This window comes from Phyllostomus discolor, chromosome 1, assembly GCF_004126475.2.
Source record: "Phyllostomus discolor isolate MPI-MPIP mPhyDis1 chromosome 1, mPhyDis1.pri.v3, whole genome shotgun sequence".
Classification (NCBI taxonomy): domain Eukaryota; kingdom Metazoa; phylum Chordata; class Mammalia; order Chiroptera; family Phyllostomidae; genus Phyllostomus; species Phyllostomus discolor.
This window is the reverse complement of record NC_040903.2, coordinates 8187901-8215397: the sequence shown is the minus strand read 5'-3', so window position 1 is coordinate 8215397 and position 27497 is coordinate 8187901. Positions and strand designations below refer to the sequence as shown.

Sequence of the window (27497 nt, the reverse complement as noted above, 5' to 3'; positions counted from 1 at the left end):
CAAAAGGCAGGTTTCACTGTTGCCCTGATTATGTCTTGGCTGCTTGAGAAAAAGAAAAGACTCAAGAAGAAAGAGACAGGAGCTTCTTTGTATAGATTTGCTATCCACCTACCCCGCAGGCATGCTCTGTCTTCATTTCAAAGTACCTTCACTTGAACCATTGAAATACGGTTCTTAATCAAGGAAAAATTCCCACTATAGTAGTCTTGAAAACAACTTTCTAAATTTATGCAGTTTGTTTAGAAATTTATAGACTTTGTCTAGGAGAGCTCAAACCGTCTCTAACTTGCCGTTCTGACCACTTGTGGTGGAGGTGGTTTTTATCTTCTTAACACACATCTGATATCCAGTAGGACTTTGGTCCATCCGTCCATCTAGTCAACCAACCCGTTATGATGCTCTATGCTAAGCCTTTATCTAGACGCAGGGACCAAGGCTAAGACCAAGGCAGTGTTCTTGCCTAAATGTAAGGAGCTCACGTGCCAAGATGCACTTGAATTTGTGGAAAGTCCCAGGTGTAGATTGAAGAGTGTGGATACCTTTTGTGACTGAATCGGTTGCTATGACATCAGAGACACGCTTCCTCCATCTTGAGTCTAGAATGTCATATAGACCCGGGCCTGAAATCTTGTCTTGGTTGCTGCTGTACTCATTCCAACATGCAGCATGGCGCTGAACACATGCAACGTATGTGGGAAGCATCTGTGAAATTAAATGAGGTTGAAATTTGTTTGCCACCTGCCAACTGTTTGTTGGTGAATTGAGACTCCAATAAATGACACATTTTTGAACCCTTAAGTTCTGAACCAGTTGAGAAATAAGACGAAGAAGAGGGCAAACGTGAAAGACTCTGTCTGTGATGCTGGTAGTTATTGGAGAGCATGGCTTATACCTATAGGCAAAAGGCTTTCCAAACATCAAGTGCAAGAACAAGATAGACTTGCCCACCCAGTCGCCAGTGCTGCTTGCTTCCCCTCTAGGACAGGGGTCAGCCTCTGGAGACACTGAACAATGTAAGGGGGGGACCTCTAGAACCACAGTTACCTTCTGGAGAATGGGTCACTTGTAGTGTAGGGGAACCTGCCAGGCAAGTGTTCAAGGAACCCCTCTGGACCAGCTGGCATTGTTGTAAGAGACTGTGTTCAGCTTCAAAGAGTTTCTTTGAAGACTCTTTCAACGCATTTCCCCATTTCTTTTCTTTTTTTTTAAGTTTTTATTTATTTACTTTTAGAGAGGGAAGGGAGGGAGAAAGAGAGAGAGAAACATAAATGTGCGGTTGCTGGGGGCCGTGGCCTGCAACCCAGGCATGTGCCCTGACTGGGAATCGAACCTGCGACACTTTGGTTCGCAGCCCGCGCTCAATCCACTGAGCTACGCCAGCCAGGGCCATTTCCCCATTTCTTGATGGGTGATTTACAAATGCACCTACCTACACCCGCTGAGTGTTCAGCAGTTTTTGACCAAAGATGGCATGACCCCCGTGCCCCACCCTCCCTATTCGCCCAATCTCGCCCCACGCAACTTTTTTTATTGTTTCCCTGGATGAAAAAAGCCCTCAAAGGGAAACGTTTTGCTAAGGTGGACAAGCTGAAACAAAAAAGCAGCGGAGGCACCAAAAGGCATCAAAATCGAGGAGTTCAAAAACTGTTTTGAGCAGTGGAAAAAACGTCTCTATAGTGGATCGCATCACATGGAGAGTACTTTGAAGGGGACTGAAGCTTAAACATGTAAGAATAAATATTCAAATGTTTGTAAATGAATTCCGGGCTTGGGGGTTCCTGCCTTCCTTCATCCACTCACTCTCAGCAGAGCTTGTATGCAAGAGAAGGGAGGGGCTGGGCTGGGCCACGCAGGGCCGGTTCTCCTACTGAACTTTCAGCTCTCCCATGAGATGTCCTCACTCTGCCCACCTCCCCTCTTCCCCGCCGTTGAAGCTGACGAAGAGGCAGAGTGCAGTGAAGAAGCATCACATTGATGGGGCTTCCCTCAGCCACAAGGGAGAACCCTCAAGAATCTGGAAAAACCCGTCCTGGCAACAAACACCACATCTCTGTTGATTTGGAACACACCCCTCACCCACATCGTGCCTGTGGTCTCCATGTTTGTCCCATCCTGACACCAGTGTCCCGTTCCAATTCGAGGTAGTCTTTTAACTCTACCCCTCGGAACTTCCTATTCGCCTGATGCCTCGTGTCTACCCCTTCCACCTGGGCTCAACCCTTCTCCTGGGTCACATCAGCCTGGTGTGGTACCTAATCCCAGCCTGCCTGATGGGCTCTGCCTTCCACTTGTTAGCGCCCCAACGTGGTAAACAAACACAGTACTTATGGGCCACCGTGCCAGGCCCTGTTCTGAACATTCACAGTACGGAGAGAATGGAGATAGATGGGAGCCCTTCCCTTGTGGGACTTTGAACCCTTCCCCTTGTGGGACTTTCAGAGGACTGGGGCCAGAGAGTTGCAGCAGACGGCTACATCCTGAGCCTGATCATTCTCTAGGCAGAGAAAGCGGGGCATCTGAAACGGGCGAGACCCTCCCTGCGCTGGCTACGGATATTAACACGTGCATGTAGAATCCGCTCAGTGGCGTTTAAAGTGCTGATGAAGTGGTTATTCACAGTGTTGTTATCTGCGATCTTGATTGTTTTCTTGTTAAATTTTCTCTACCCGTTAACTTCTCTGGGGAGTGAAGGTGCGGGGGAGAATAAAACCTTCCCAAAGTTCTATGCAGGCAAAAAAAAAAAGAGAGAGAGAGAAAGTCAAAGATAACCACCAGCAGCTTGTAAAAACAAGAGGGCGTCCTGGGGATTATAAAGCATATGCCTGACAACTGATATTATCCACTAGCGAGATACAGCTCATATCTCCACAGCCCGATACTGTGCGAATGATCACGCCGGTTATCAATTCATACAGGCTCACATGGCCTGGTGGTTCCGGGAATTACCTTCTTGGATTGCTGCAAATCCCTCATCGCCAGCAAATTCATCATGCACAGCCCCCGCTGCAATGAACCTTGGGTAAAGCTCTGTGCCCAATTGTATTTGAACGCGTTAAGTGGAGTGTCGGTAGTCTGGAAACATGCCTATTGGAGAATGTAAGAGAGGAGACTTCACCTTTCAAATCCGTTTCCCACAATTATTTCCCCACGCGGCCCCGTGGCAGCCTGGGTTGTTGGAGATGGCTGCATTTGTCCTCTCGGCAGAGGGGCCACTCGGGGAGGGCCCCTCTGGGCGGTCCCCGGTCCCCTGAGCAGAGTCTGCGTCCTGAAGGGAGCAGCAGGGGAAGCCTGGAGGGACAGATGGGGCAGCACGTTATCTCATTGTTGGTAAACGTAAGTTTTGGGGTTCGTTGTTGCTTTCTGAGGATCCCGCCCATTCTCCTGGAGCATGTGGCAGAGGAGACCTGTGACAACTGGAGGCTTTGGGGTGCCCTGGTGCTCCTCGAGGGTCACTGCCTCAGTGGGACAGAGCCAACACGCCAATGCACTGCACTCACTCCGTGTCACCGTCAGTCTAACATACATGCACATATACACATACACACCCCTACAAATATATGCACAAACCATACATACATGCAAATATACACACAAACTCTGCACACACAGGCAAACATACACACACCCAAACGCGTACACATGCTATGTGTGGTGGATGGCTGTGACTAGGTGCTGGGTGCTCCGAAACGAGGCCGCTCAGGGGACAGCTCTGGTGGAAGCTCTGTACTAAGAAGCATAAAGACAGTTGAAATAGGGCGGTGTCTCTGAACACAGCCCAGGGCACACCTGCATCCAAAGCACCTGGGGTACTGGTTAACCATGCCCGGCACTGGCCCCTGCCCAGTCCCACTCATGCAGACGCTCTGGGGGGTGAGGCCTGGGGATCTTGAGCTTCACACACTCCCCGGGTGTGGATTTGTCTGAGAACCACTGTCACGTGATCAATACTGAGACAGAGGCGTGTAGATTGTCAGTGGAATTTGCAGGAGATACACCCAGCCGGCTGGCCCTGGGGGAATCAGAGAGGGCACCCTGGAGGAAGCAGTTCCAGAGTTGGGAGCTAAAGAGGAGGAGTTATTCAGATAAGAGGAAGAAAGGAGAAAGGACCACAAAGAAAGTCCAGCAGAGGAAAGCCAGATGCTAAGGGGAAGTTTTTCAAAACATACCACCCTCCATATCTAAAGGACTCCAGCCAACAGAGCAGGGCGGTGCTCCCTCCATTCGAGAATCTTCCGGTTCAACAGAAGACAGGTTTTCTTTGGCATCCTGATAAGCTGCATTCATTAGCTTTGCTTCCCCTTCCTGTGCTTCTTTCTAATAACAACAGCACCATAGAAACCTGAATGGATGCTTGGACATATTGCAAGACCTTGACCTCAGATCTGGAACCTTCCATGGGGAACGCTAAGGGACACCGAATCCCTGACCTCCAGCCAGGTGCTCCAGCTGCTCCCCATGAATGGATAATGTCACGTTTTGTTTTCAGAACCCAGAATGTCCAGAGAGAGTAACACTTAAAGCAGCTACGCACCGACGTTCCATTTCTGCACCGGATGTACCCACTTCTTAATTTTATGGTTGCTCAGGATCCAGCTTTCTGAGTTCAATTAAAGTCAGAAGGAGGTGTCAGCTTGATTTAGTAAAATTGGGTTCTTTGTCTGCCTTGGGCTTATCTCCTTGGGCTGGGTTGACATTTGAATTTTATGTTTTTGTCCTTATTTCTTGTGAGCATGTCCGCCCACCCATCCCCCGCGCCCAGGAAGGGTTTTCAGTGTTACTCTCACTCTGTCGGTTTGCAAGGAAGGTGTTTGTTTCTCCAAAGTGCCTGTCCCGTCTGATCTCCATCATCTTTATGGTCTTGCATTCTGTCACTGCGGCTCTTGTCTGGCTGTGGTTTGTTATGTTTTGACAGGAGTTTGTTATAAAGCTGGGGATCACGTCTCTGGCTTTGCCTTTCAAACTTTCTTCTTTACGGTAGCCATAAACCCTCGCTGCTAAAATGTTTCCTCTGAGAAGGGGCTGAAATTCTGGTAACAAAGGCCTAGGGGGGAGGGGAGAGAGAGAGTGAAGGAGAAGAAGGAAGAGGAGGAGGAGGGGAGGGGTAAAGGGAGAAAGAAGTCTGAAGAGATGCTGTTAAAGTAACAAGTTACATAGCAGCTGCCATTCAAATGCAATCTTAAAAAAGGATACATGGAGTTTTCAAAGATTTGAGAAAATAATAACAGACTGGCAGGAGAAATGTACCTAGATTACCCTGCCCCCCTGTTTTTAATTCTTGGAAGCACGGACAAGTTGGCAGCTGCACAAGTTAGTCCCCGGCCTGCTACCCAGGGAGGGAGCGTGGCATGGCGTAGGGACACAGGATGCGCTCTGCGTCTGAGCCCCGTGCGGGGGCCACGTCGCAAGTCCCTCCGAACACGACTCCGGTTCTCTCGTTCTTCCTGTAGGCGGTGGAATGCACACACGGTTTGTATGATCCTGACGTGGTGTCGGTGTTCCCACCTTGGCTTCCCCCTGCACCGAGCAGCGATCGAGGGCTCGCTGTGTGCGGGCCGCAGCTCTGCCTGCCCAGCTCAGAGAGGTGGTAGAGCTCTGTCGTGTCCTCAGAGCTCAGCTAGACGCGCAACATGCTTGTTCTTTTTCCGTGCGTCCTCAAGGTCATCTGGGAAAAACAACTGATATTATCCTCATGTAAGTAGCAATGGCCAGCCACCTAGGTACGTAATAATGCAAGTTACATAATGGTGCGTCTGGCCGGGGGAGGGGGCAGCACAGAGATACAAGGAACAAGGGAGCCGGTTCCTGTTCCGAGTCGTACACTGTGGCGCACTGCCGCAGCGGGAGAGGGACTTGGCCCTGTCCGACTGCACAGCCTGTGCCTCTTGCTCCACCCCAGGCTGGTTCTTCTCTGACCACCTAGCACACTGATGTTCAACCCGTGCGGCGCAAGACATTTTAAAATATGCAATACCTAACACTGACCACCCTTTTCCCTCACTGCCTCCCAAACGTTACATTGATTATATCCTCAGCACCTCTGTTGCAAATATGCCCGCTCTTTTCCTTCCTTCCATCTGTCCTCCATTCCCCTCCCTCCTTTTTTCTTTCTTCTTCCTTTCTTCCTCCCCCATCTCTGTCTCTCTTTCTTTCCCTTTTTCTAGCTTTTATTCTCTATGCATTGAGCACACACTCAATACCCAAGTATTTTCTATACTATTTAATCATTATGGCAAAGCTAATAATAATGATGATAAAATAATAAAATAACTATTTTCAGTGTCCTGATGGGCACCAATGCAAAGTTTAGCTGCTCAGTACCTATTCAGTAGTAAGTGTCTACTGCATGCTCCATATTGCTCTTGCTTCTGAGAATGTAGCCAAGAACACTTCCTCCCTTCTTGGAGCTTGTATTCTTCTAGGGGAGCAGATACAACATTCAACTGTAACATAATATGAGTAGTGCTGAACCTTATGAAGAAAAAATAATGAACTAGGGGACAGGGATAGAGTTTAGCCGGAGGTTGGATCATTTCGCGGGTGATTTCAGGTCCTCTGTGCGGCATCCCTGGGAGGCTGGCACTGTTCTCATCCTTGTCTGATGGATGGAAACCTGAGGCCAGAATGATTAAGTGACTTTCCCAAAGTCACACAGCTGCTGTGGAACAGAGCTCGGACTCAGGCCCAGGCAGGGTGGCTCCCAGGTCCACGTTTGAGCACCCATGACCCACCTGTGGGAGGAGGCCAAGCCTGGTGAGGAGCAAGGCCAGGGAGGACCCTGGACCTTCTTATCACTTCCTAATAGGGACAGAGGATAAAGAGGGACACCAGAGAGAGGCGCGAGCAAGGTCCAGAGGCCGTGACCTTGCTCCAGGTTCATGTGACCCAGGGGGTGCCTGGTGCTCTCTGTCTCCCGATAAGAGCACCGTTTCCCCTCCTACAGACAAGTCCAGACAGAGGCCAGAGTGACATGTCACCTCGGGGAATGGAACAACGGTCCCCTCACTGAAAGGAGAGGGGACAGCTTCAGAGAAGGGACTGTCAGATAGCGGTGACAAGTGAGGGGGCATTTATGTCATTCAACCCACAAGAAATGGTAGCTGTGTGCAAGCACTGGTGACCAGCTGCCAGGCTCGCGCCCATCAGACTCACTCCAAAACCCACAGAAGGCCCAGCGGCTGCCTTCCCTGACCGAATCCCTCTGGGGTTTCCGAAAATCTGCACAGAGAACGACAGATCCCAACACCCGGGGCCCACACACTTTTATCCAACTCGTGTGGGTGCAGTTGGGCTATTAAGTCGCGCTGTCGAAAAGCCTATGCAACACTTAATTCCCTGTCAGAACCCTTGTTCCTTTCCTTGTAGACACAGTCTGAGGGTCAGAAGCTCAGCCCCCCGCGGACTGCCGCGGAATGTGAGGCTGACCCCCTTTTAGTACTCCGCATTTCCAAGAAGTTTTACTTCCCCGTGGAGAGCCTCTGGAATGCTGGTTTGGCATGCAACAGAGCCTCTCTCTCTTTTCTTCCCTCTTCTTCAGAGGAGTGTGCTTTTCTTCACGGGGCTGGGAAGTTTACGAGTTGTGCACACAGATACGGTAAGGGGGACGTCCCTCTTCAAACTAAGTCGTCTCAGATAGGATGCTTTTCTTACTTGGCAAACTCAAAAGTGACTTTCAGCCCAAGATGCAACCATCAAAATGAGTCTTCTCTAATCCTTGATTATCTGAACGGGAGCATGCAGATATAAAAACGCCAGATACGGCGCCCCTGAAAGCTTATGTTCTTCGGGTGCTGTGGGCACCCCAGCCCCGAGCTGTGGAAGTGGCTTCACCTCGGCGTCAGAAACCCGTGCGTGCGCATGCGCCGCCAGCTGGAGGTTGGCAGGCTGTCCGCGTAGACGTGCCAAGTCCGCACGCCTCCGTTTGCCAAACATCGCTTAAGTAGCTATTTACATTGCGAATGTGCTGTGATACTGAAACGATCGAGAAATGTTCTCTGCCTTCAGGGAATGACAGTCACTGAAGGAAAGACAATAAAACTGACGATTACAATACAGCGGGGTAAGTCGCTTAGCCTGTGCGCGTGCAGAGTGATAGGGGAGCAGTGACGTGCTTTAAGTGCTTAGCAGAGCCGGGCTCTGGGGCAGCCCTTCGCAGGCATGATGTCATTAACACCTGTCACTGCCCATCGAGTTACTGACTGCTCCGTGCCCATTTGACAGATGAAGAAACTGGGGTTTAAACAGCATAAATCCAGGTCACCAAGCAAGGCAATGGCACGGCCAGTTTATGGATGTGGAACTTTCATGGCGACACCCGCGTTTATAATCACTTTGCATTTAGAGGAAAGAAGTGGAAAAGTCATAGGAAAAGCGAGGTACTCAGCAGAGGGGGCGGGATGCTGGAGCTGGGATCTGAGGGTGCCTGAGACTTGGGGTGAAGCCGAGAAGGCGGGGACCAGAACAGCCTGGATGGCGGGCGCTGCATGAGCACAGGCTGGGAGGAGCTCCGTGCCTGCGGGAGAGCGAGGTTGAAATGGAGATGAGAGAAGGGTGGCGGGGTGGCCAGTTTGTTACTTTAACTCTGCAAACCTTCCCTTGGACTTCAAAACCCACCAGAAAAGGTCAGGTTTCATTAGCTTCTATTGCAGTGACCACTTAACGCCTCAGAGGGAATATCTGTGCAATTCCCAGTCCTGGGGTGGGGGGCCCAGTCTCTACCCCAAGTCTGCCTCCCTCTGCAGGCGGGCGAATTGGCCCATTCACCCCTGTCGGCATGGCGAAAGGCGCCGAGCCCTGGTTTCCATTACGTTTGAAATCACACGCATATTTCTGCTTCTCTGGCGACATTTCTCCAACGCAGTTGAGTTGTGCTCATATTAAAACACAAAACTGAATGACTTGTGGGGGTCCCATGGCTTTAAGTTTGAGAAGCCCCAATAAATCATATGGAAATACTTTCATAAGGGTCCTTAAGTTCGGCACCTTGGAAAAAATCAAGGAGTAGAATTTTCTTATTTCTCTAGCTTGGACCCCTTTTTTCTTCCATTCGCCCAATGAATGGGTTTGGAGTTAAAGAAAATATTCCAGAAAACTGCACACTATCTAAAGACACTGAATGTGAATGATTGACTTGGAGGAGTAACCACGTTAGCAGGATATCTGTGATTAACCATTTAATTTCATAATGTGTGGGTAGATAATGCTTTGACTCCTGAAAGGCTACCTCTTTGTGAGGAGCACACTGTGCGATCTGAGTGGTAGGAAATGCGGGCGTTGACCATACCCGGTGCTGGCGGCGTCGTGGGTAAGGCATGTTCTATCTATGCGATGAGACAGTCACCTGGTCACAGCACTTTGAAGGGTGTGAGTACTGGGACCTAGTTAAATGAAATTTTTTTGGTTTTCCTTTTTCAATGTCTACCCTGGTGGGAAAAACTGAAAAAGAATTTGTAATCCCTTAACATGGGAATGTCTAAATAATGTGTGAAACAGCCATATTCTGGAATATAGTGCGGGGATTACAAGTGAATTAGTTTGAGAGCTCAAAAATGTATTTTGGAGTGAAAAAAAAGACAAGTTCCATAGAGATATAGTTAGCATGACCATTTTAAGGCAAAACAAAACAAAAGGCACGCACACAAAATGGCATGTCTTTGCTCTGGGTCATACATATGGAGATGAATATATAATTGAAAACTCCAGACCGCTATACAACTTACCAGTAACAAAGATGGACTAGGGAGGGGCAAAGGCACTGCCATTGGTGAGGACACGGTGGTCGGGGGAACTCTGGGCTTGTGAGTGATTATATTAGTTAACCCTAGACACTTAAATGAATAGACTGTGCCTTCAATAAATATGTCAGTGCCTTGGCACAATGGAAACGTGCATTTCGCTCCAAAGTCCAAGTGGGTTTTCCCAACATACGGCCGCTGTCCCCTGGTGGTAATGCAGAGACTCAGGCCCCTCCCATCTCCATCCACGGTGGGGGGGGGGGCGGTGCGTGTATGGCACCAGCTGCTGGGGCTTCAGGACTGGCTGTCAGAGGTCTACCTGGTTGGAAAAAGTGAAAGCAGTGGAAATGCCCATTGGATGTTGTGGCAACCCCGAAGCAGGGCAGCACCCAGCTGTTGAGGAAGTGAGGTCTATTCCACATCTAGAATGAGGAATCAGATCTAGGGAACAGAAGGTGAGTCTCTGGGACAGGAATATATTCATTGTTTGCACATATATTACTTAAATAATTTAAACATTAATAAACGTTGAATCTGGGCATAGAAATAAACCAGTGATGGTTGACTGAAACCAGCAAGTGGTCTGTGGTAGTCCACCATGGCTCTGAGTGCCTGTGCACTTGCACTTCTCTGGCCATCAGGCTCTTCTCCTGTACAATGAGGGTGGGGAATATAACCATGGGCAACCTAACACATCTATTAAGTAACTGTTCGTACTTTGTACTATATCATTTCTTCATATGTTAAGTGCTGTTCATCATCACTAACCAGGAGCTTATTGGTATTACCATGAGCCAAGATCATTCCTACTAGAATCAGAGAAACATGCTCACTGTGTTCTTTTTAACAATTCTTAAAGATATATATATAGAAAGAACTAGCTAGAGGTGTGTTTTGAGACCTCCAGAAACCCACTGGGATTACAAAACGCCTTGGGAATCGTTGGACTAAACTCGGGGCCTTCTCCGGCTCTGCCATGGTAATTTAGTACCTGGGACAGAACCTCATACAGAGCATCCTGAACACTGCCTTCATAGATATTGTTAAAGGGGTGAATTTGTACATTGGATTTATACAGAAATGTGTGTGTGTGTGTGTGTGTGCACAAGAGAGACTAAGGTTTATACTGAGTACAAAAATTGTTCAACAATTAAAAATATGTTAATAGGGAGCTTTCTAAAGAAAATTAGACCGTCGATGGTTACTGAAAAGGCATTTGATCAAATTAAACTTCCATCAGGATAAAAAAAAGAAAAAAATCATAAAAACAAAGATTAGAAAAGTAATTTGTTTTTCTCTCCATGATAAATAAGATGTCAAATCAACATATAGCGTTTCCTTGATCTTGGAGGCATTTTCTAAAGAAGAAAAATCAGGGAAAGGAGTCTATAACTTTCCTCATTATTTAATCTTATTTTTCTGAAAGTTCTATTCTAACCATTGCAGCAAGATGAGAAATTAATGAGGTAAATATTGGGAAGAAGAAAAAGATTACCACTATTTGGGAGTGATAGTTTTCTTTATCTAGAAAACTTTTTAAAATTCTAAAAACATTGATTAACTATCTGGGCTCCAAGTAGAAATAAATTAAAAATATATTAACAATTCAGCATAACAAGTATGCAAGAATTATCTTAACCTTAAATTTTAGGTATCTGTGCATTTAAAAACTGTGGAACTTTTTTGACATAGAAATAAAGACTTAAACTTATGGACAAACATTTCATAGTATTTAATAGGAAGATTTAACATCTTAAAGATGTCAGCTCTTTCTTAATAAGTTCAATTTAATTTAAATCAATCTTCTCCCATTTTTTGGAATTTGAAAATATTATCTTAAGGTTCATCTTGAAGAATAAATATAATAGTTATGAAAATATAGAAATAAAGGTCCAGAGGACAGAAACAAACCTACCAGGTGTGAACTACGTTATAAGATTAGGACAACAACAACAACAAAAATGTTGTACCGCCATAAAGAGAAACGGAGAAATCTCTGTGTAATGGAGTGGTTCATCCAGACAAGTTCCTCCAAGGTATAATTAAATACATAAGATGTGGTCAAGACAGCAGCCCAAGTCCTGAGACCTGCACCACGCTCCCAGAGACAGGCTGTTGCTCAGCTTGGACATCTCGCTGCCCTTGGTCACCTGCGCCCAGTCGTCCGTGCATCATTTCATGTGGACCTTTCTGTGACATCTCACTCTCCCCCCGTGGATCCTGCACTGCATCTGTGAGGCATGAGCTACTAGAGCATGGGCTTATTCTGGAAGTCAGTCACGGTCCTCAGTTTCATGCCCACAGGACGTTGATGTATGGTTAGAATCCAGCCATGGCTGTGGGCTCTCCTGCCCAATGTAACTGTCAGTCCCTTGGACAAAGGGAAAAAGGAATCTTGCCCACCATGAAAATAGCCTGCGGGATGGCTGACAGAATTAGGATCCAAAATTATCTGAATATGCCAAAACCCTGGTTGAACGAGATGAACTAAGACAGGCTTACATGTAAGTTCCTACAACTTGGAACCGTAAATCCGCTCATGGATGGCATGGACTCATCCAGCAAATTTGTACCGGGTCCTGGTCGTGTCAGGCAGTGGATAAACAGATGGAGCCATGGCTCGCGTCTCACTTGTCCTGAATCCACGAATTCATAGCTCTAAGACTTGCTTGGTTGGAAGCTCCCTAGGCTCAAGGTAGGGTCTGCCTTGGTCATTGTTTTTTCTCCAGCACCTGGTGCAACTGGTATGGCTGAAGTCTCAGCTAAGTTAGTCAAGTTTGGTAGGTAGAAAATGAAGGGGAAAATGCCTAGTAGATTTCTGGGAGGATCAGAAAATTTTGTGGGTTTTCAGGACCCTGTTGGCAGATGAATACTACATCTAAGGAGACTAGAGAAGGTTCCTCAGATCACGTCACTGGCTCAACGTTCACTGCCGTTTCATTGCACTAGGAATAAAATGCAAGTGCTTTGCCGTGGACTAGGAAGCACCATGCAATCTGTTCCTTCTCCTTCTCTGAGTTCACCCATCACCGTGCTCTGTGACGGTGCTCCTGCCACACGGCCTTGCCTTCTGGGACATACTAAGCTCTTTCAGTTCAAACCCATTCCTGTCTTGGGGCCTTTGCCCCTGCTTTTCCTTGGGTTTGCACCTCTTCTCCCTGGATCTTGACATGGCCCCGTTCAATCAGAAACGAGCTCGGCAGCCACCTCCTCACTGCAGCCTCCACACCTGCCTGTCTAAAGTGGCCTGCGTTCCCTGTCTCCAAGGTCGTCCTGGCTCCACTTGTCTGCTGTTTACCTCCAGCAGCCGGAGCAACCTCAGGCCCAGATACTTACTAAGCAAAAGATTCAATGAATGAATCTTTGACATCACAAGAGAGGTGGCTGTTTAAGTCAAATTGCTTTGGTTGAGGAAAAAAAAAGGGAGTTCAGATTGAAAATGACATCAATTTATGAAAGTAAAGTCAGTTTGAGTTGCCCTGCCTTCACCAAGACAAAGGGATCTGTCTTGGGCCCTCATCACCCCCATCAAAGTTTGAACATGTTTCATTTCCACACTTTAGGCTAATTATGAGGATTGTTTACCATAAATGAAGTCATCGATAATGTTTACTTCACTCCTAGGAGCATTGCCATTTACATGTCGGCATAATGCATTCATTGATTTCTGAATACTGATCAGTCTAAAGTTTAATGAATCTTTGTGTTTATGAACTACCTCGGTGGTAGAATTTCCATTTGGATTTCTGAGCATTAGAACAGCTATATAAAACTACTTAGATTCAGACAACCAATTTATCCATTACTATGTTTATGGACAGTTTTTTAAATCATATTCATCAATTATTTTGTTATAAGTAACTTCACCAAATTAAAAACACAAATGTGTGGTCATGATTTTCTCTTCAATGAAGAAAAAAACTCATTAGTTAAATAATTGCCACATGTTAAGTGGTATTAACACATCGTTAGTTGTGAACCTTCCTCTTATTTTCCATTTTAATCACAGTTCTCGACCTCTTTCATTTTTTTAAGTGAATTGTCTTCGAAAGATAGAAAGCATAAGCATTTAGAATAGTAGTAAATAATGGATAAACCCAAGTTAAAAAGTCTTAGCATCAGGACTTGAAGAACTTCAAGGCACTTATGATCTGGACATTAAAATTACAATTTGGCAAAAGCGTGTACAAAAAGATTAGAGTCATAGTGAATAAACTACCAGAATAAACTTACAGATTCTCAAGTTCAGGCGTAATTGCTCCGTTGATTTCCCTGGAATTATTTGAGTGAAACCTGTTTCACAACCTCACCAGGTTTAAGTTTTAATCTTTTTATTATTTTAATTTATACTTTGATTACTGGTTTGAATATTTCCCCATATGATTATTTTCTACTTGTAATTCCTTCCATGTGAATTACCTATAAATATTCTTAAGAACTAAAGAAAAGCATTTCTTAATCACATAGAGATGAATAAAGATGAAATGAGATGCAATGCCCTAAAAGATAGATGCACAGTCGCTTATATTTCCTCAACGATTAAGAGTTCCTAATGTGTACCATCTACTTTCTAAGTGGGGAAAATCACCTACTATGTGTAAGTGTGGTATACGTATCCAAACATCCACAAGTAACACCTGCAAGAACAGGTGGAAGCGAGACCTCGCCTCCACGGCACCATCAGCCTGCCAACTCCAGCAGCAGAACCTTTGCAGAGTGCAGGTCAGTGGCCTGGAGCAAATCAGAACCGTGAAACCCTTCCCAAGGAGCCTAGAGCTCAGAGCTCAACATCCACATTAGCCACGGACAAATTTTTAGCTACTACTTCTGGGCTAGTGTTCATCTTCAAGTAGGGTATTACTTAGAGATTCTTTGTACGCATTTCAGGTGTCTGAATAATTTAATCTGAATAATCTCCCTTTCCCTTTCATAAATACCTGGATAAGTAATGCAGACTACATTCCACTCACCTGGCACCACAGGACACTTCTCCTGGGCGGTCTCCCTCACCTCACTTCCGCCTCCAGCATGTGGAGCGTTGACCTAAGTGTGTTCGAAAGGTAGACGCTCGGTTTTAATCTGCTCTAGCTATTTTCATCTCTTCAGCGGTATTCATAAGATGTAATTCTCTGCATGCAACACAATGTAGATTTATGTATATCAATATTGAAATTAATTTTAATTCCAAGGATTAAAGTATTAATGCAACGTGGAAGTCTAGCGTAGGAATGTGACAATATAAAACTTAAATAGATGCAGACTTAGTGAGTTTTAGGGGATCACCAGAGCTAAGTCTGGGACGTTCACCGATTTAAAGTCATTTATATTAGGCTGTGCGGTGCGGTTACAGGATTTTGCAAAATTAAAAGGATATTTTAATCTCAGTGCTTCAGAAATAACACGGCAGTATGTGGAATTCAGGAGTCAGGAGAAAATGGCAAAGAGTTCAAAATCACAAATTTGTCTTCTAACTTGATTATCACATGTGTTGTAGCTGCTTGGATACTGGGTAACTCTCTTGTTGGAAATGTGTCTGAAAGGTAGGGCCAAAAACCTACCTTCGTGGGCCCAGCACCTGCCCCGGAGCTTTGCTCTGCTCTGAGCTCCGGGAACGTACACAGAAGAAATCAGTGAATGAGCTACCGAGTGACTTCCTCAAACACATGTGATTTTTTTTCTGGTTGTCCCATTCGCTGAAAATTATCTGTATATTGCTCAGTGAGTGTGTGTGTGCGTGTGTGTGTGTTATATTTTTTACTGTTCTCCCTTGCAGAACAGGAGCTCTTTAGCAAACATATTCTCTTGGGAAGGCAGAACAGTTTCCCTCCCCACCCCCCGCCCCCACCCCCAGAGTTGTCCAGTGCCAATCCCTGGTACCTGTGAATAAGTTACTTTACATCGCAAAAGGAGCTTTGAAGACTTGACTAGGTTAAGGACTTTCTGGCAGAAGAGGATCCTGGATTATTTGGGTGGGTCCCAGGCCATCGCGGAGTTCCTTAAAATGGAAGAGGGAGGCAGCAGAGGGAGCGAGAGGGATGTCCCAGGGTGATGCCTTCACCATTGCTGCCCGTGAGGATGCAGGGCGGGGCCCCAGCCCAGGTGCGCCAGCAGCCTCTGGATGCTGTGAACAGCGAGAAAACCGACTCTCCCCGGAGCCTCTAGAAAGCAAGGCAGCCTGGCTTACAGCCTGGCCAACACCTTTGAGTCCAGCAAGGCCCTCGCCAGATTGTCAGAACCGTGTGAGATAATGAATGAGTAAATAGAGTCTGAGCCGCTAAGTTTGTGGTCATGTGGTACAGTGGCAGTAGAAAACTAGTACAGCCCCTGGCACACTTTTTGTCCCTTTCAGCTTCGGACTCAAAGGGAGACTCCTGTCTTTTGCAGATTCTCATTCTCGTCACTGTATTTTACATCCCTGTGTGCCACCCCATTGCATGCTGGAACAGGGCAGCATTCATCAGGATTCCTCTGTGTGCAAAGAATGGAACGCTAATAACAACTCACTCAAACAAAATTTTTTTTAATTTTCGAAGTCGGGGGAGGCATATCTCAAAACACGGGACCAGCGAGGATTAAAGGTGGCTTTAGTCCCAGCTAAGATATGGGGACCCAAATAATCCACAAAGGCTCTGTCTCTCTGATTTGCTTTCCTCTGGAGACAAGTGTCTGTACTTCTGTGATTTGTGTGTTCTCGGCGGCAAAACTGCCCTCTTTCTTTCAGGGAAAAGTACTAATTTGCCCGTCTTTGTAGCCTAGGGGTTTGAAAGGGAGCTATGGTTATTCATTGATCCATTAAAACATGCTCCAAATGCGTTGGCTCAAAATACAAACATTGCTTTTATTTACTTGTGATTCTGCAATTTGGGCAAAGCACGTGGGAGACAGCTCCTCTCTGCTCCATCCAAGTGACATCAGCTTCAGGCAGCACAGTTGCAGCCCAAGGATTCACTTCCGCGATGGCCCCAATCACACAATAAACAAGTCGGGGCTGGCTGCGGGCTGGAAGCTCAGCTGGGCCGTTGGCTGCGAGACCCGGTTCTTCCCGTGGCTGCTCCTCCACGCAGCTGGGATGAGCTGCTCGCACTCTGGCCAGTCTTAGAGCAGCTGGACTCCGTGCATGGCAACCAACTTGCCCTGAGCACACAGTGGAAGCTTCTAGTCTTTTTTAAGGTGTTGCTGCAAACTGACCCAAGGTCACTTGTGCCACATTCTACTGGTTGAAGAAGGTCCCCGGACCCAGCCCATATTTGAGGAGCGGAGGCTGCATACACAAGGGCATGGAGACCGTAGTTGAGGTTCATTGTTGCCCCCAGAGGAGCTGTCCCCACAGTGATAATAATGGAGCTTCGGGATTGACTGTCCGAACAGCACTGTGGGGACAGCGGTGGGGACGGTCCCATGAAGGAAGAGGGCTGGAAAAAAAAACTCAGGTCTCCATAACAACCATTTCCTAGAGAGCCGGAAAGTGTTCCCTGAAGCAAAGCTGCCTTTGCCTCTAAGTACATTTATCATACATATAGTCTGTACATTTTCTAGAGTTGGAGAGCTAATTAAACCTAAAAATTTAGGTCTAAGGTTAAGGAATCTCAACCTTTTTCTCAATCAATTTCTCTTACGCTGTGAAGGAAAATGGTGGTAATATATAGCAAACACTACTGCAAAGGAATTAAATTGTGCAGGATTCGTGATGGATGAACTGTAATGTGCCCAGTGCTGTGGTGTTTATTTGCAGGAACCTTTTTTACTGTGACAATTTCTTGGATATAGTCGTGAAATATTTTCACCCCACATCTACTTTGTATGGTTTTCATTTATTCTCCACAGAACAGATCCCAAAATGTCAAATTGCTACGGCTGTTTTGTGGTCAAGTTAGAATATTTGAAATGCATTAAATGAACATTATCTGTTTAGCAAGGTACAATAGGATTTTTCGAGTTAACAAAGTTTTCTTTATAATATAAGCATGCATTTTGGGGTATGATGGACTCAAATTACTCTCATTTGAATTTTATGTTCAGTGAATGGACACGTGCTATTGGGGATGAGGCAGGGTTTAGGACATTCATGTTTAAGGATTATTTAGGATGGACTTGCCAAAGATACTGGAATCTTTAGAACACACGTGTTGGTTGATTTTAACCGCAGCAAATATGAAGTAATAACAACCGTATAAATTATTCACAGATGAGTCATCCGTGTCAGGATTCTTTAGAGATTATTTCAGAAAACTGTTGGGCACCGTATTGTCTTTCATAGTTATATTTTCCTAAGCCATGTACAAAAGAGATATAGATCCATATGGAGTAGATTAAGGCTGATTCTCTTAAAATGAAGTTAAATATTTTAAAACATTCAAGTGAAGATTTCATGATCCTTCCTACTAAAGCTCTCTTTGGTAATTTATTTATTTTAAATACTATTTTTGTCTTTCAGGAGCCCCTATGTAGTGAATGTAAGAGATTTATTAAAAACCTTGGATCTCTTGAGAGTGCTTTAGTACTTAACCTCAAAATCTGCACATAGGCAAAATTCCTGATATTATGAGTTGGGATTTTCAGTGTAAGAGGATTTAAAATCTCTGCTAAAAGCAAGGGCTGGTTAGCTATTTCTGAGCATTGTCATATCAGAGACCCAGCTACTTACCAACCCCTCAAACTAAAATGGGGCAGGACAGAACGCATGACATAAAGAAGACCAATTCAGACCAGGTGGAAGGCACCAAATTCTCTTAAAATGGGCCTTTTGTTCTGGAAAGATCCCCTGTCCAACTCCAGAGGCAGGCAGAATGCATGATCAGTGTTTACAGAGCTATGGCTCTCTTTGTATATGCAGATATGGTTCACGTGGTAAGGATTTCCATTCATTAAAGTAGTTTGAGACACAGTGTTAGAAAGAGTGAGTGTTTGGGTGTTTGCAGATTTGGAGTTAGAAAGCCCAATTTTCTATTCGTAAATTATGTGACTTCGAAACATTCCTAATAACCTTTTCAGTTTTTTCATAATAACCTTTTTGGGTCTCAGACCTCTATGCTCTAGGGGTTGTTCTGATGATCTAATGAGAGAATGCTAAAATACTTCACACCCTGCAAAGGACCACATTATTAAAATGTACATTATCATGACTAATCCTGCTAGAGCACGATTGAATAATTGGCCTGGTAGCAATCCATTTAAAAATCCAAGTGGATTGGATGTGTTTTATTTTTTATAAATATATTCATTTAGAGAACACATAGGAGATCCAAAGTAGTCCGTGTGTTTGTCTCCATTCTTTTAAAAAAAACATACTAACCCTCGGGAGAGATGACTGTACAAATTTTTTTCTGAATAGTTGGGAACTTTATTTTGTTACCTACAGCGCAGAAGGGTCATGACTGTTGATAGAGAGAAATTTGCCTCCTGACACTGTCTCTTAAGATGACTTGTCGCAGGTCTGGGGATGGCATGGGATGCGTGGGACCAGGCGGATGTTTTCATTAATTTCTGCTCGTCTGTGTTTCTCTCCCAGCTATCGGCAGGACCCTCATCCCCCGCTACTTCAGCACTGTGTTCGAAGGAGGGGTGACTGACCTGTACTACATCCTCAAACACTCGAAAGAGTCCTACCACAACTCCTCCATCACGGTGGACTGCGACCAGTGCGCCATGGTCACCCAGCACGGGAAGCCCATGTTTACCAAGGTATGGGGGCGTCGGCGACGCGGCTTGTCCTTCTCTGGGTGTGTTCAGGGATAATCATTAAAGCTCCCTTCGGCAGCTTTGAGCCGATGTCCCCCACCTTGGACACTCAGCACTGTGAGAGAATCTTTTCTGGGTGACATGGCTTGACTCAGAGCAAACACTGTTCTCGGCGGTGTGCATGGGACATGAAACATTTTCAGGCATGACCGAGCCTCAAAATTAAGAGAAAGACAAGTTCGGCTGCCTGGTAAACTCAGGTTGCTAAATTGGAATGTTGGTTTTTATACGAAGGATCTTCTGCAGCTGAAAAAATGTTCTCCTGGTGGGGGTCATCTGATTCAGACACAGGCTCCTGTTGATCCAGAGGCCACCTAGAGTCACAGTTATCATCATAGTACCATTTGTTACTGGAGAAAGTCTATAGGTCACTAAAATTTCATCATGTTTGAAAGCTAAATTCAGTGTGAACCAACAGGGCAGGGGAAAAAATCCAGCTAACCACAACTTAACTAAACATCATCTTTAAGGAACAAAAATATAAAGGACATTCAGGAGTTTAGAGTTTAAACGGGGTTTCCCCCGAATTCTAAGTTCTGTGACTGGTCAGGCAGCAAGCTGGTTGTGAGAGAGAGAAGGAGAAACACACGGGAGGGGAGGAAGAGGACCAGATTGACCTTTGAGGCAGAATTCAAGGCCTTTGGAAGGAATCAAAATAAAAAAGAGAAAACTCCATCTTCCATACATTCTACACCTGTGATCTTTCCCACACACGGATGGCTGCTGTATGGAGTACTCCCTGTGGGCAGGGACCTTTCTAGAACACTACTGACAATCCCTTTTTGTCTTCTCCCCAGGAGGAAACTAGTAAGAACAAATATTCAGCCACAGATTCTGGCGAACAGAAGCTTATTTTAATGAACACCAGTTCATTGCATTTTGACTAAGATTCAATGTGAAATTAATTTGTAATACAAGATCTGTCCAGAAGGTAACTAGCCATGTAATATGAAAAATAAAGACATTTATTGAAGAAGATACAAAAAACACTGTACATAGGACGATGAGGCCTCAGTCCCCTTCAAAGTAGGCACCTTGGGGCCTCACACAGTTCTCCCAATAGCCATCAGCTGCCCCAAAATACTTTCCTGAATCTCAAGGATGGTCTGAAACCTCTTCCCTTTCAAAGGTGACTTTAGTTTTTGGAAAAGCCAGAAGTTACAGGGTGTCAAATCTGGGCTGTAGGGAGGCCGAGTCCCCTGGGTGATTTGGTGTTCCACCAAAGACGCTGCACGAGACATGATGCATGAACGCAAAATCTGATGTAGATTCCTTGCTCTACTTGCTCAGTCATTTTGAATGCAATAGCCACACAGTACACATGCTCACACGACGGTGTGCCACCGTCTCCCGCTGGTCACTGACTAATACAGTGAAGTTGTCATTGTTCACACATGCACATTCTAGTCCACTCTCCTTGGCTGCCAGGTGACATCGATGTCACACAAACTGTTCTTGTTATATTAACAGTGGCTGGACTTTTTCTGGACAGACCTTCCATTAATGATAGCAGCTCTCTCTTGTAGTTGAAAACACAAGTGACAATCCTCTCTTCCTAGCTGAGAGACATTGAATTATCAGAGTTAGTTGCAAAAGCCCAAGTTATAAAACTGAAGATATGTTTTTTAACTTAGGCACAATATGCCCAAAAAATAAAAATGAAGCATTTGCTACTTACAGTACTCTTTGATCTTGTTGGTGCAATTTAATCTCTTTGCTGCCCACGATGGTGTAAAAAAAAAAAAGCAAAGGCAAAGATTAGAAAATGCAAAAGCACATGATCAAATGCCACTGATTTGATGGTATCTTGACTCTGTCCATAGACATTTGAAATGTAGGGCGGGAGTTGGATTTTCTCTGTCTTCGTCTTCGACAGCTGAGCAGAGAGGAAGGCTGTCGTTGGAAGACGGAGAAGTCCCCCTGTGTGCAGAAGCTGGTGCTGGGAAGAGAGTCTTGTTACGTGGAAAGGAATGATCACTCAATGCCGATTAACTTGTCTGGGTCTCATTTCATTGTGGAGACGTAGAACATTTACAGAATGTTGTAGATCAGATGGATACAGAGATGGATTTCTGGTGTTACGAAGCCTGAGCGTTGCAGGAAAAGCCTTTCTCTGTTGCTTCATTATTTTTGTATTTATATTCTTTTGTCAAGGCCTAGTGTTACTTTTAGGCAATTCAAGAAAAACACACAAATTCCTTGAACTTTAAGAGGAAAAAAATCTATGATAATTACATAAAACGTTTGCCCTAATGAAGGAGCTACTTATACAACCTGTGGCCATTGATAGAAACATGTATCTCGTGGTAGCCTTTTGACACAATTTCCTCAATTTCTTTCTTCCTCGGGCCAAGATTTTTGTATTAACGACAACAGTCACTTGCTCTGAAGATACAGTGCAGTCTCTTCAGGGCTGGCTTCAAATCATCAAGAACATTCTCCTGGTGGACTGATACAGTCCTTTATGTTTGTAATGAAGAAACTAGGGTTTTCCCTGCTGCATTCGTCCTCATTCGGGCACGTTCCCCTCTCGGAGGGCGGAGTGGCTGCCCGGGCATCTGAGGCGGCCGCCGGGAAGACCTGTGCGTCCTCCCGCACTCAGCAATCTGGGTCTCAAGCTCCAGGTCTTCGGATCACCCATGTGACTGCCCTCCGCGGCAGTGCGGCCCTCCAAGTCTTGTAACGACCACTTCCACACTGCGATGAGAAAAAGTACTTCCTGGGAAATCTAGCGTGGCTCTGTGGACGTAGTCCAGCTGCTAATTATGCACATTTATTTTTAGAAAATGTGAAAGGGTCCTTTTCTTTTTCTCCTTAGTGACTATTATACAACCCAAAGAATCTTTCCGATTTTTCTTTTGTTCTTATATTAATTAAAAATAGCTCATCTTCGAGTAAGAAAATAATCAGGCTGTTGAGTGTAAAACAGTGGGTTAATGAACTTTCAGCGTCACGAGGAAAAATAGTTTGGAAGTCAATGCTTTATTTTTAAAGGGGAACCGGCTATTAGTACATTGCATTACTTAGCACGCTACGTGGGGCCCAGTATCACGTTGCTCTAATTTAGGCTATCAATAAACTCCAATTCCCCAAAGAGCATTTGAGCCCGTGGTTCTGAGTTGCTTTTATGAAAATTTGGTCAACTGGTGAATCAAACATCAGCCACAGTCCTAATCAACAGTACTACTTAATATTCCTCAGGAGCATAGTACACATTTTGCAATTTCCTGATCCTAGGAATATTATAGATTAGGGATAAATATGTAATTAGAGTTTAAAAACATACATCAGGAAGCCTTTCTTCTCTGTATTCAGTTTCAAATCAAGTTGACAAGAAGGCTTAAGAATCAGAGGAGCAATCGCCAAAGGTTTCAGAGCCAAAGACCCTCAAATGACATTCGAGGGGGTGAACACTGGCAGGTGCTGGGATGAGCCCCCTCTGGGGTGCGCGCTGGGCGACGTTTAGGTTTTACAAACCAGAACAGTGATCATAGCCGTGAACAGAGGCCCTCGTCACTTCCGTAACTGCAGGTGTGTTTTCTTCTGGCCTCAGTGATTCACTAAGCAATGACTTGCCGCTACAGCCAGGCATCGGGGTGCGCATGCACTGGCCTCCTATCTGAGTGCTTGCTCCTGCCTTTGCCGGTCAGCCCGTCCTCCCAGCCTTAGCCACACCCCACCAGGCTGTCCTCCGGGCCGTGGGCATCCGCACTCTTACTGTGACTAACCAACTGGTTATAACATCGGTGACCTTATTGCTCTAATATACGCATGTGTGTGAGTCTGTGTGCGTTTACTCGTACAGCATCTCTGAGTAGAACACCACGGGCTTTATGCAGCTCTTAAATCCAAAGGCACTGTTCAGTGCCTCCCCGTTGGTGAACCCCTAGAGGGTCTGCGGGGAGTGAGCTCTCGGAGAGGTACAGCAGCCCCTCGCCCCTCCCCAGTGCTCTCGCCCTGTTCGTCCCCTCCATCGGGCTGTCCCTGGGCTGTATCCTTTTATAATAAACTAGTGCTGTAGTAACTAACAACAACAATAATAATAATATAATAACAACAATGCTATTCTATGCATACTGTTGCGGGCACAAAGACCAAGACAATGAAATAAAGACTCATGCCTAAAAAGCACCTTTTGTTTCACGAGAGTTCTATGGGAATAGTGTGGTGTAGGTAACTACATGGTCCATATTGCTTCACAATCAGTCCAAGAGAGAAAAGGGTTAAACAGCTACCAGTGAGTTTGAGAAATGTTCTTTTTTCGTTCCCTCGTCCCTGGCCTAGTCGCGAGCTAGCACGTGACAGGCGGAAGGCCTGCCAGCCTCTTTCTTGTTGATCCTCCCGAGACCATCTGTGCTGGGGGCATTGATTAGAGTGTGTCTGCTGGGATTACATCTTTTCTGTTGCCATGCCAACTAATCAGCTGATTTTGGTTACCACAGAAACAAAATGTCAGAGCACATAGTAAGGTAACATGAATTCAGCACAACAGAAAATGTTTTCTTAATTGGGGACCCTTTTGATTTTGGATTCCAAGTGAAAGGCAGCTTTTTCCAAAAAGTCGGGGGGATGGGGGTAACTTTAGATAAAAGCCACATTAATTGTATTGATTAAGAGGAATGCAGAGAATTTTTTTTGGAAGAGAGAAAATTCATTCCCCTGTATCAGGAATGCCCATTTTCTACCATTTCCAAACAAGAAATATGAAGTATATAGAGAGATATATAGATGGAGAGAGAGAAAGAGAATATTCCACTTGCCGATTATTACATTTAAAATAAATCACACAGACTTCTATCCCCTGTAACTTCCAAAATGGAGGCCGGGGGTGGGAAGGCTTGGGAGGAGGCTGCGGGCATCATTCCTTGGGGAGGACCAGCAGCGACCTGACTCTCCTCCATCCTTCGTGTAGGAGAGCATCCGACGCAGGCGACTCAGGTTTGATTCTAAGGTCTGTGCCATTGCACACGATCCACCCCGGACGAAGGCGACTCCTTGGTTTTCGCTAAGAAAGGAGGAGCCCAAGGGTAGTCACCACTTTCTCTTCTGTAGCCCCCACGACAGTTGGACTGCCAGAAGTGTCCTCAGCCGGTGGGCTGCCTCACAGAACACAAAGGACCCAGTGGCACTCGACTTCTCAGGCGCTCCAACCCAGTAACTGACCAGAAGGACCAGATCCGGGCCTTCCCATTATTATGACAGTCTAGTCCAGGAGAGGTAAACCGGAGCCTCCCTCTGCCCTGGGCTGGTGGCTCACAAACACAGAACAAATAGGTCAGATCATTTAAAAGCATGACATTTAACTAGGGAATACTCATTTAAACATACAATAATCGTCTCTCTCTTAAACCAACGCAGGAGTATAACATCCAAGTATTCCTGTCCTTGTTGTCCAGGCATTTCCCTGTCATTTGCCGGCTCTGGTCACCTCCCTTTTGTGAAAGTGTTCGCTGCAGGTGGCTTCTGTCATGCTAACAGCCCGGGGGAAGTTGTGTGGCTTCATCTCCATGGAACTCTGTAGAAAACCTTGGTGAATTAAGTCCAACGCTGAGATGCTCTGGAGGAGGGGTCTGGGGCCACTAGAATCCCCCCACGTCGGGGTGCTCAACGGTCACAGCTAAGATCCGAAACAGGGCTCTGAAGACCACTCAGCTGCGGAGTCGGGGGGCCAGGTGCCCAAATGCTGGAAATTACCTACACGTTCTGCTCATTGGAATTGAGTTAGGGGTCTTCGCCCAGAGTATCAATAATGATCTTCCAGGGCTTCTGAGACCTTTGACAAAGTGAAAATGGCAGGCACTGACAGCATCTTTCTTAGGCAGCACCCTGTCCCCACGCTGCACTAATGCTCCTGCACTGGTGTCTGCAGCTTGCTTAAAGAAAAGACTGCCTTAAATTAGAGTCAACCGAAAGCACCTTGCCCAGTGCCTAGGACATAAATGGAGCTCACTATGGTAGCTTTTTGCATTAAATTCCCAGAGAGAAAGTGAGTATTCATATTTCATAAAAGGCTGCTATAAATTGCCAATTATCTTCATGGACTATAGTTTCAGAAATGATCATATCTGTACTGAGTTAATCATTGTGGTTTTTTCCTTTTTAGTTGTGCAGTGCAGTGATTTCCAAAGTTTTGTTTTGCTTTGTTTTGTTTTTACCATAGGAAATATTTCTTGGAAAATTTTTGGTCAGAAGCCCAGTGTAGTCCAACAAATACAACTGGAGCTGATCTGGTGGCGTCGGAGATGGGCAGGGATCTCAGAGTTCAGGTGGAGGTCACGCCCCCAGCAGAGCCCCCGAGGCGCCTCTCCCGAACCCCTCGGCCTCGGACAGCTCTGCCCACCCGGGGTCCTGTGCTCTCCACTTGCATTTCTTTTCTCTCTAGAGCCGTTATTTATTGTCCACCTGTCACCGAGTGGGTGCACTGCTAGAAAATCTATATACAAAATGTCCTTTTGTGTATTTTTCCAACAGCCCTGTCTGAGGATATCTTTATTCTCATTTTACAAATGCGGACACTAAAACTTGGGAATGTGATGGTCCCCAAGTTTAAAAATGAGTGAAAAGCAGAGACAGGATTCGAACCCAGTCATTTCTGGCACCAGAGCCTCCACCCACTATTTTTGTACTGACTGCATCTCTAAGGCCAGCATGGACTGAGTCATGGGTCATGATGACTTAAACTGGACCAGTGTGTGACCACCACCGCCCGTCTTAGAGCTGACATAGACTCAGGGGTGTGAGATTGCCTAGTGTTTTCTCACATTTAAAAGTCACTAATAGTGAAAAGAAAGGTAAATAAAATAGGAATGCCAGCCCTGGCTGGCGTAGCTCAGTGGATTGAGCGTGGGCTGGGAACCAAAGTGTCCCAGGTTCGATTCCCAGCCAGGGTACATTCCTGGGTTGCAGGCCATAACCCCCAGCAACCGCACATTGATGTTTCTCTCTCTCTCTCCCTCCCTTCCCTCTCTAAAAATAAATAAATAAAATATTTAAAAAAAAATAGGAACGCCATGCTAAACATGATTTGAATATCAAAAGAAGATTACAAAGCTTCCCTATCAAAAGATAAATAAATAAAAATAAAAAGCTCCCCCATCACTAATCTGTCTACCAAGGAAAGGAGCCTCAGAAACTCTTTTTTATTAATAACACGTATTTTTCTCAGAAAGATAAATTTGCCACCAACCCCAAAGGCTGGCCCTTTATGCAATCAGAATCTGTCATTGCTGATATGGTGTGATGTCAGGAATGTACTCTGAGTCGGTTTCGAATTTCCCCTTGTCACAGTAACCGATACCCGCTGCCTAGAGTTAAGCATTGTCCTCGGAAGTGAGACCCTCTGGTTGGATCATCTCACCATACGCCGCACTTCAGCATGAATAATTAGATATGCTCTCCGAGAGTAGGAGCAACTAAAATTAGAACAAGAGTGCAAGCTCCCATCGTCTAAGATTCATGCAACTGAAAAAAAAAAGAAGTTGGTAGGAGGATGCCGTTTTGTGGGGTCCAAACCCTGGGCCATGCCTTTTGGACATAATGTGGCTGGAAGATGGGGTTCGTGAGCCTATTTACAGGTGACGAAATGGAGACTCACAGGTCCAGTCATAGCTAACATGGTGATGACTAGATCATAAGCAGCTGCACTGTCTTTTGAACCCACCGATCCTTGGGCTTGTGCCTGTCTCAGGATGCCGTGGAGAAGCCACCTGCGTCCCATTTTGTCGAGATCCAGAGCTACCCGAGGACAGTCGGGGAGACCACGTTGAGTGGCTGATGTGTGATGTAGAGAAATGTGGCGTTCACGGCGTGCACAACCCATGGGTGTGTCGTTTGTCGCTTCTAGGTGTGTACAGAAGGCAGGCTCATCTTGGAGTTCACCTTCGATGATCTCATGAGAATAAAAACGTGGCACTTTACCATTAGACAATACAGAGAGCTCGTCCCAAGAAGCATCCTAGCCATGCACGTAAGTAATTTCCTTTCTCTTTCACGTTCCTTCCTGTGACCCCTCATTTGATTCCAGGAGGA

At 45.6% G+C, this 27497-nt stretch overlaps 1 protein-coding gene across 12 annotated transcripts in view; it reads left to right on the top strand.

The window, feature by feature from the left end:
* Positions 1–27497, top strand: part of LDB2 (LIM domain binding 2) — a 341339-nt gene that overhangs the window by 252434 nt on the left and 61408 nt on the right. For all 12 annotated transcript variants that reach the window (XM_036018977.1, XM_036018972.1, XM_036019011.1 and 9 more), the window contains exons 3-4: positions 19240–19412; positions 27313–27435. In XM_036018977.1, coding sequence (XP_035874870.1) covers positions 19240–19412; positions 27313–27435 — 296 coding nt within the window. The remainder of the gene's footprint in view (positions 1–19239; positions 19413–27312; positions 27436–27497) is intronic.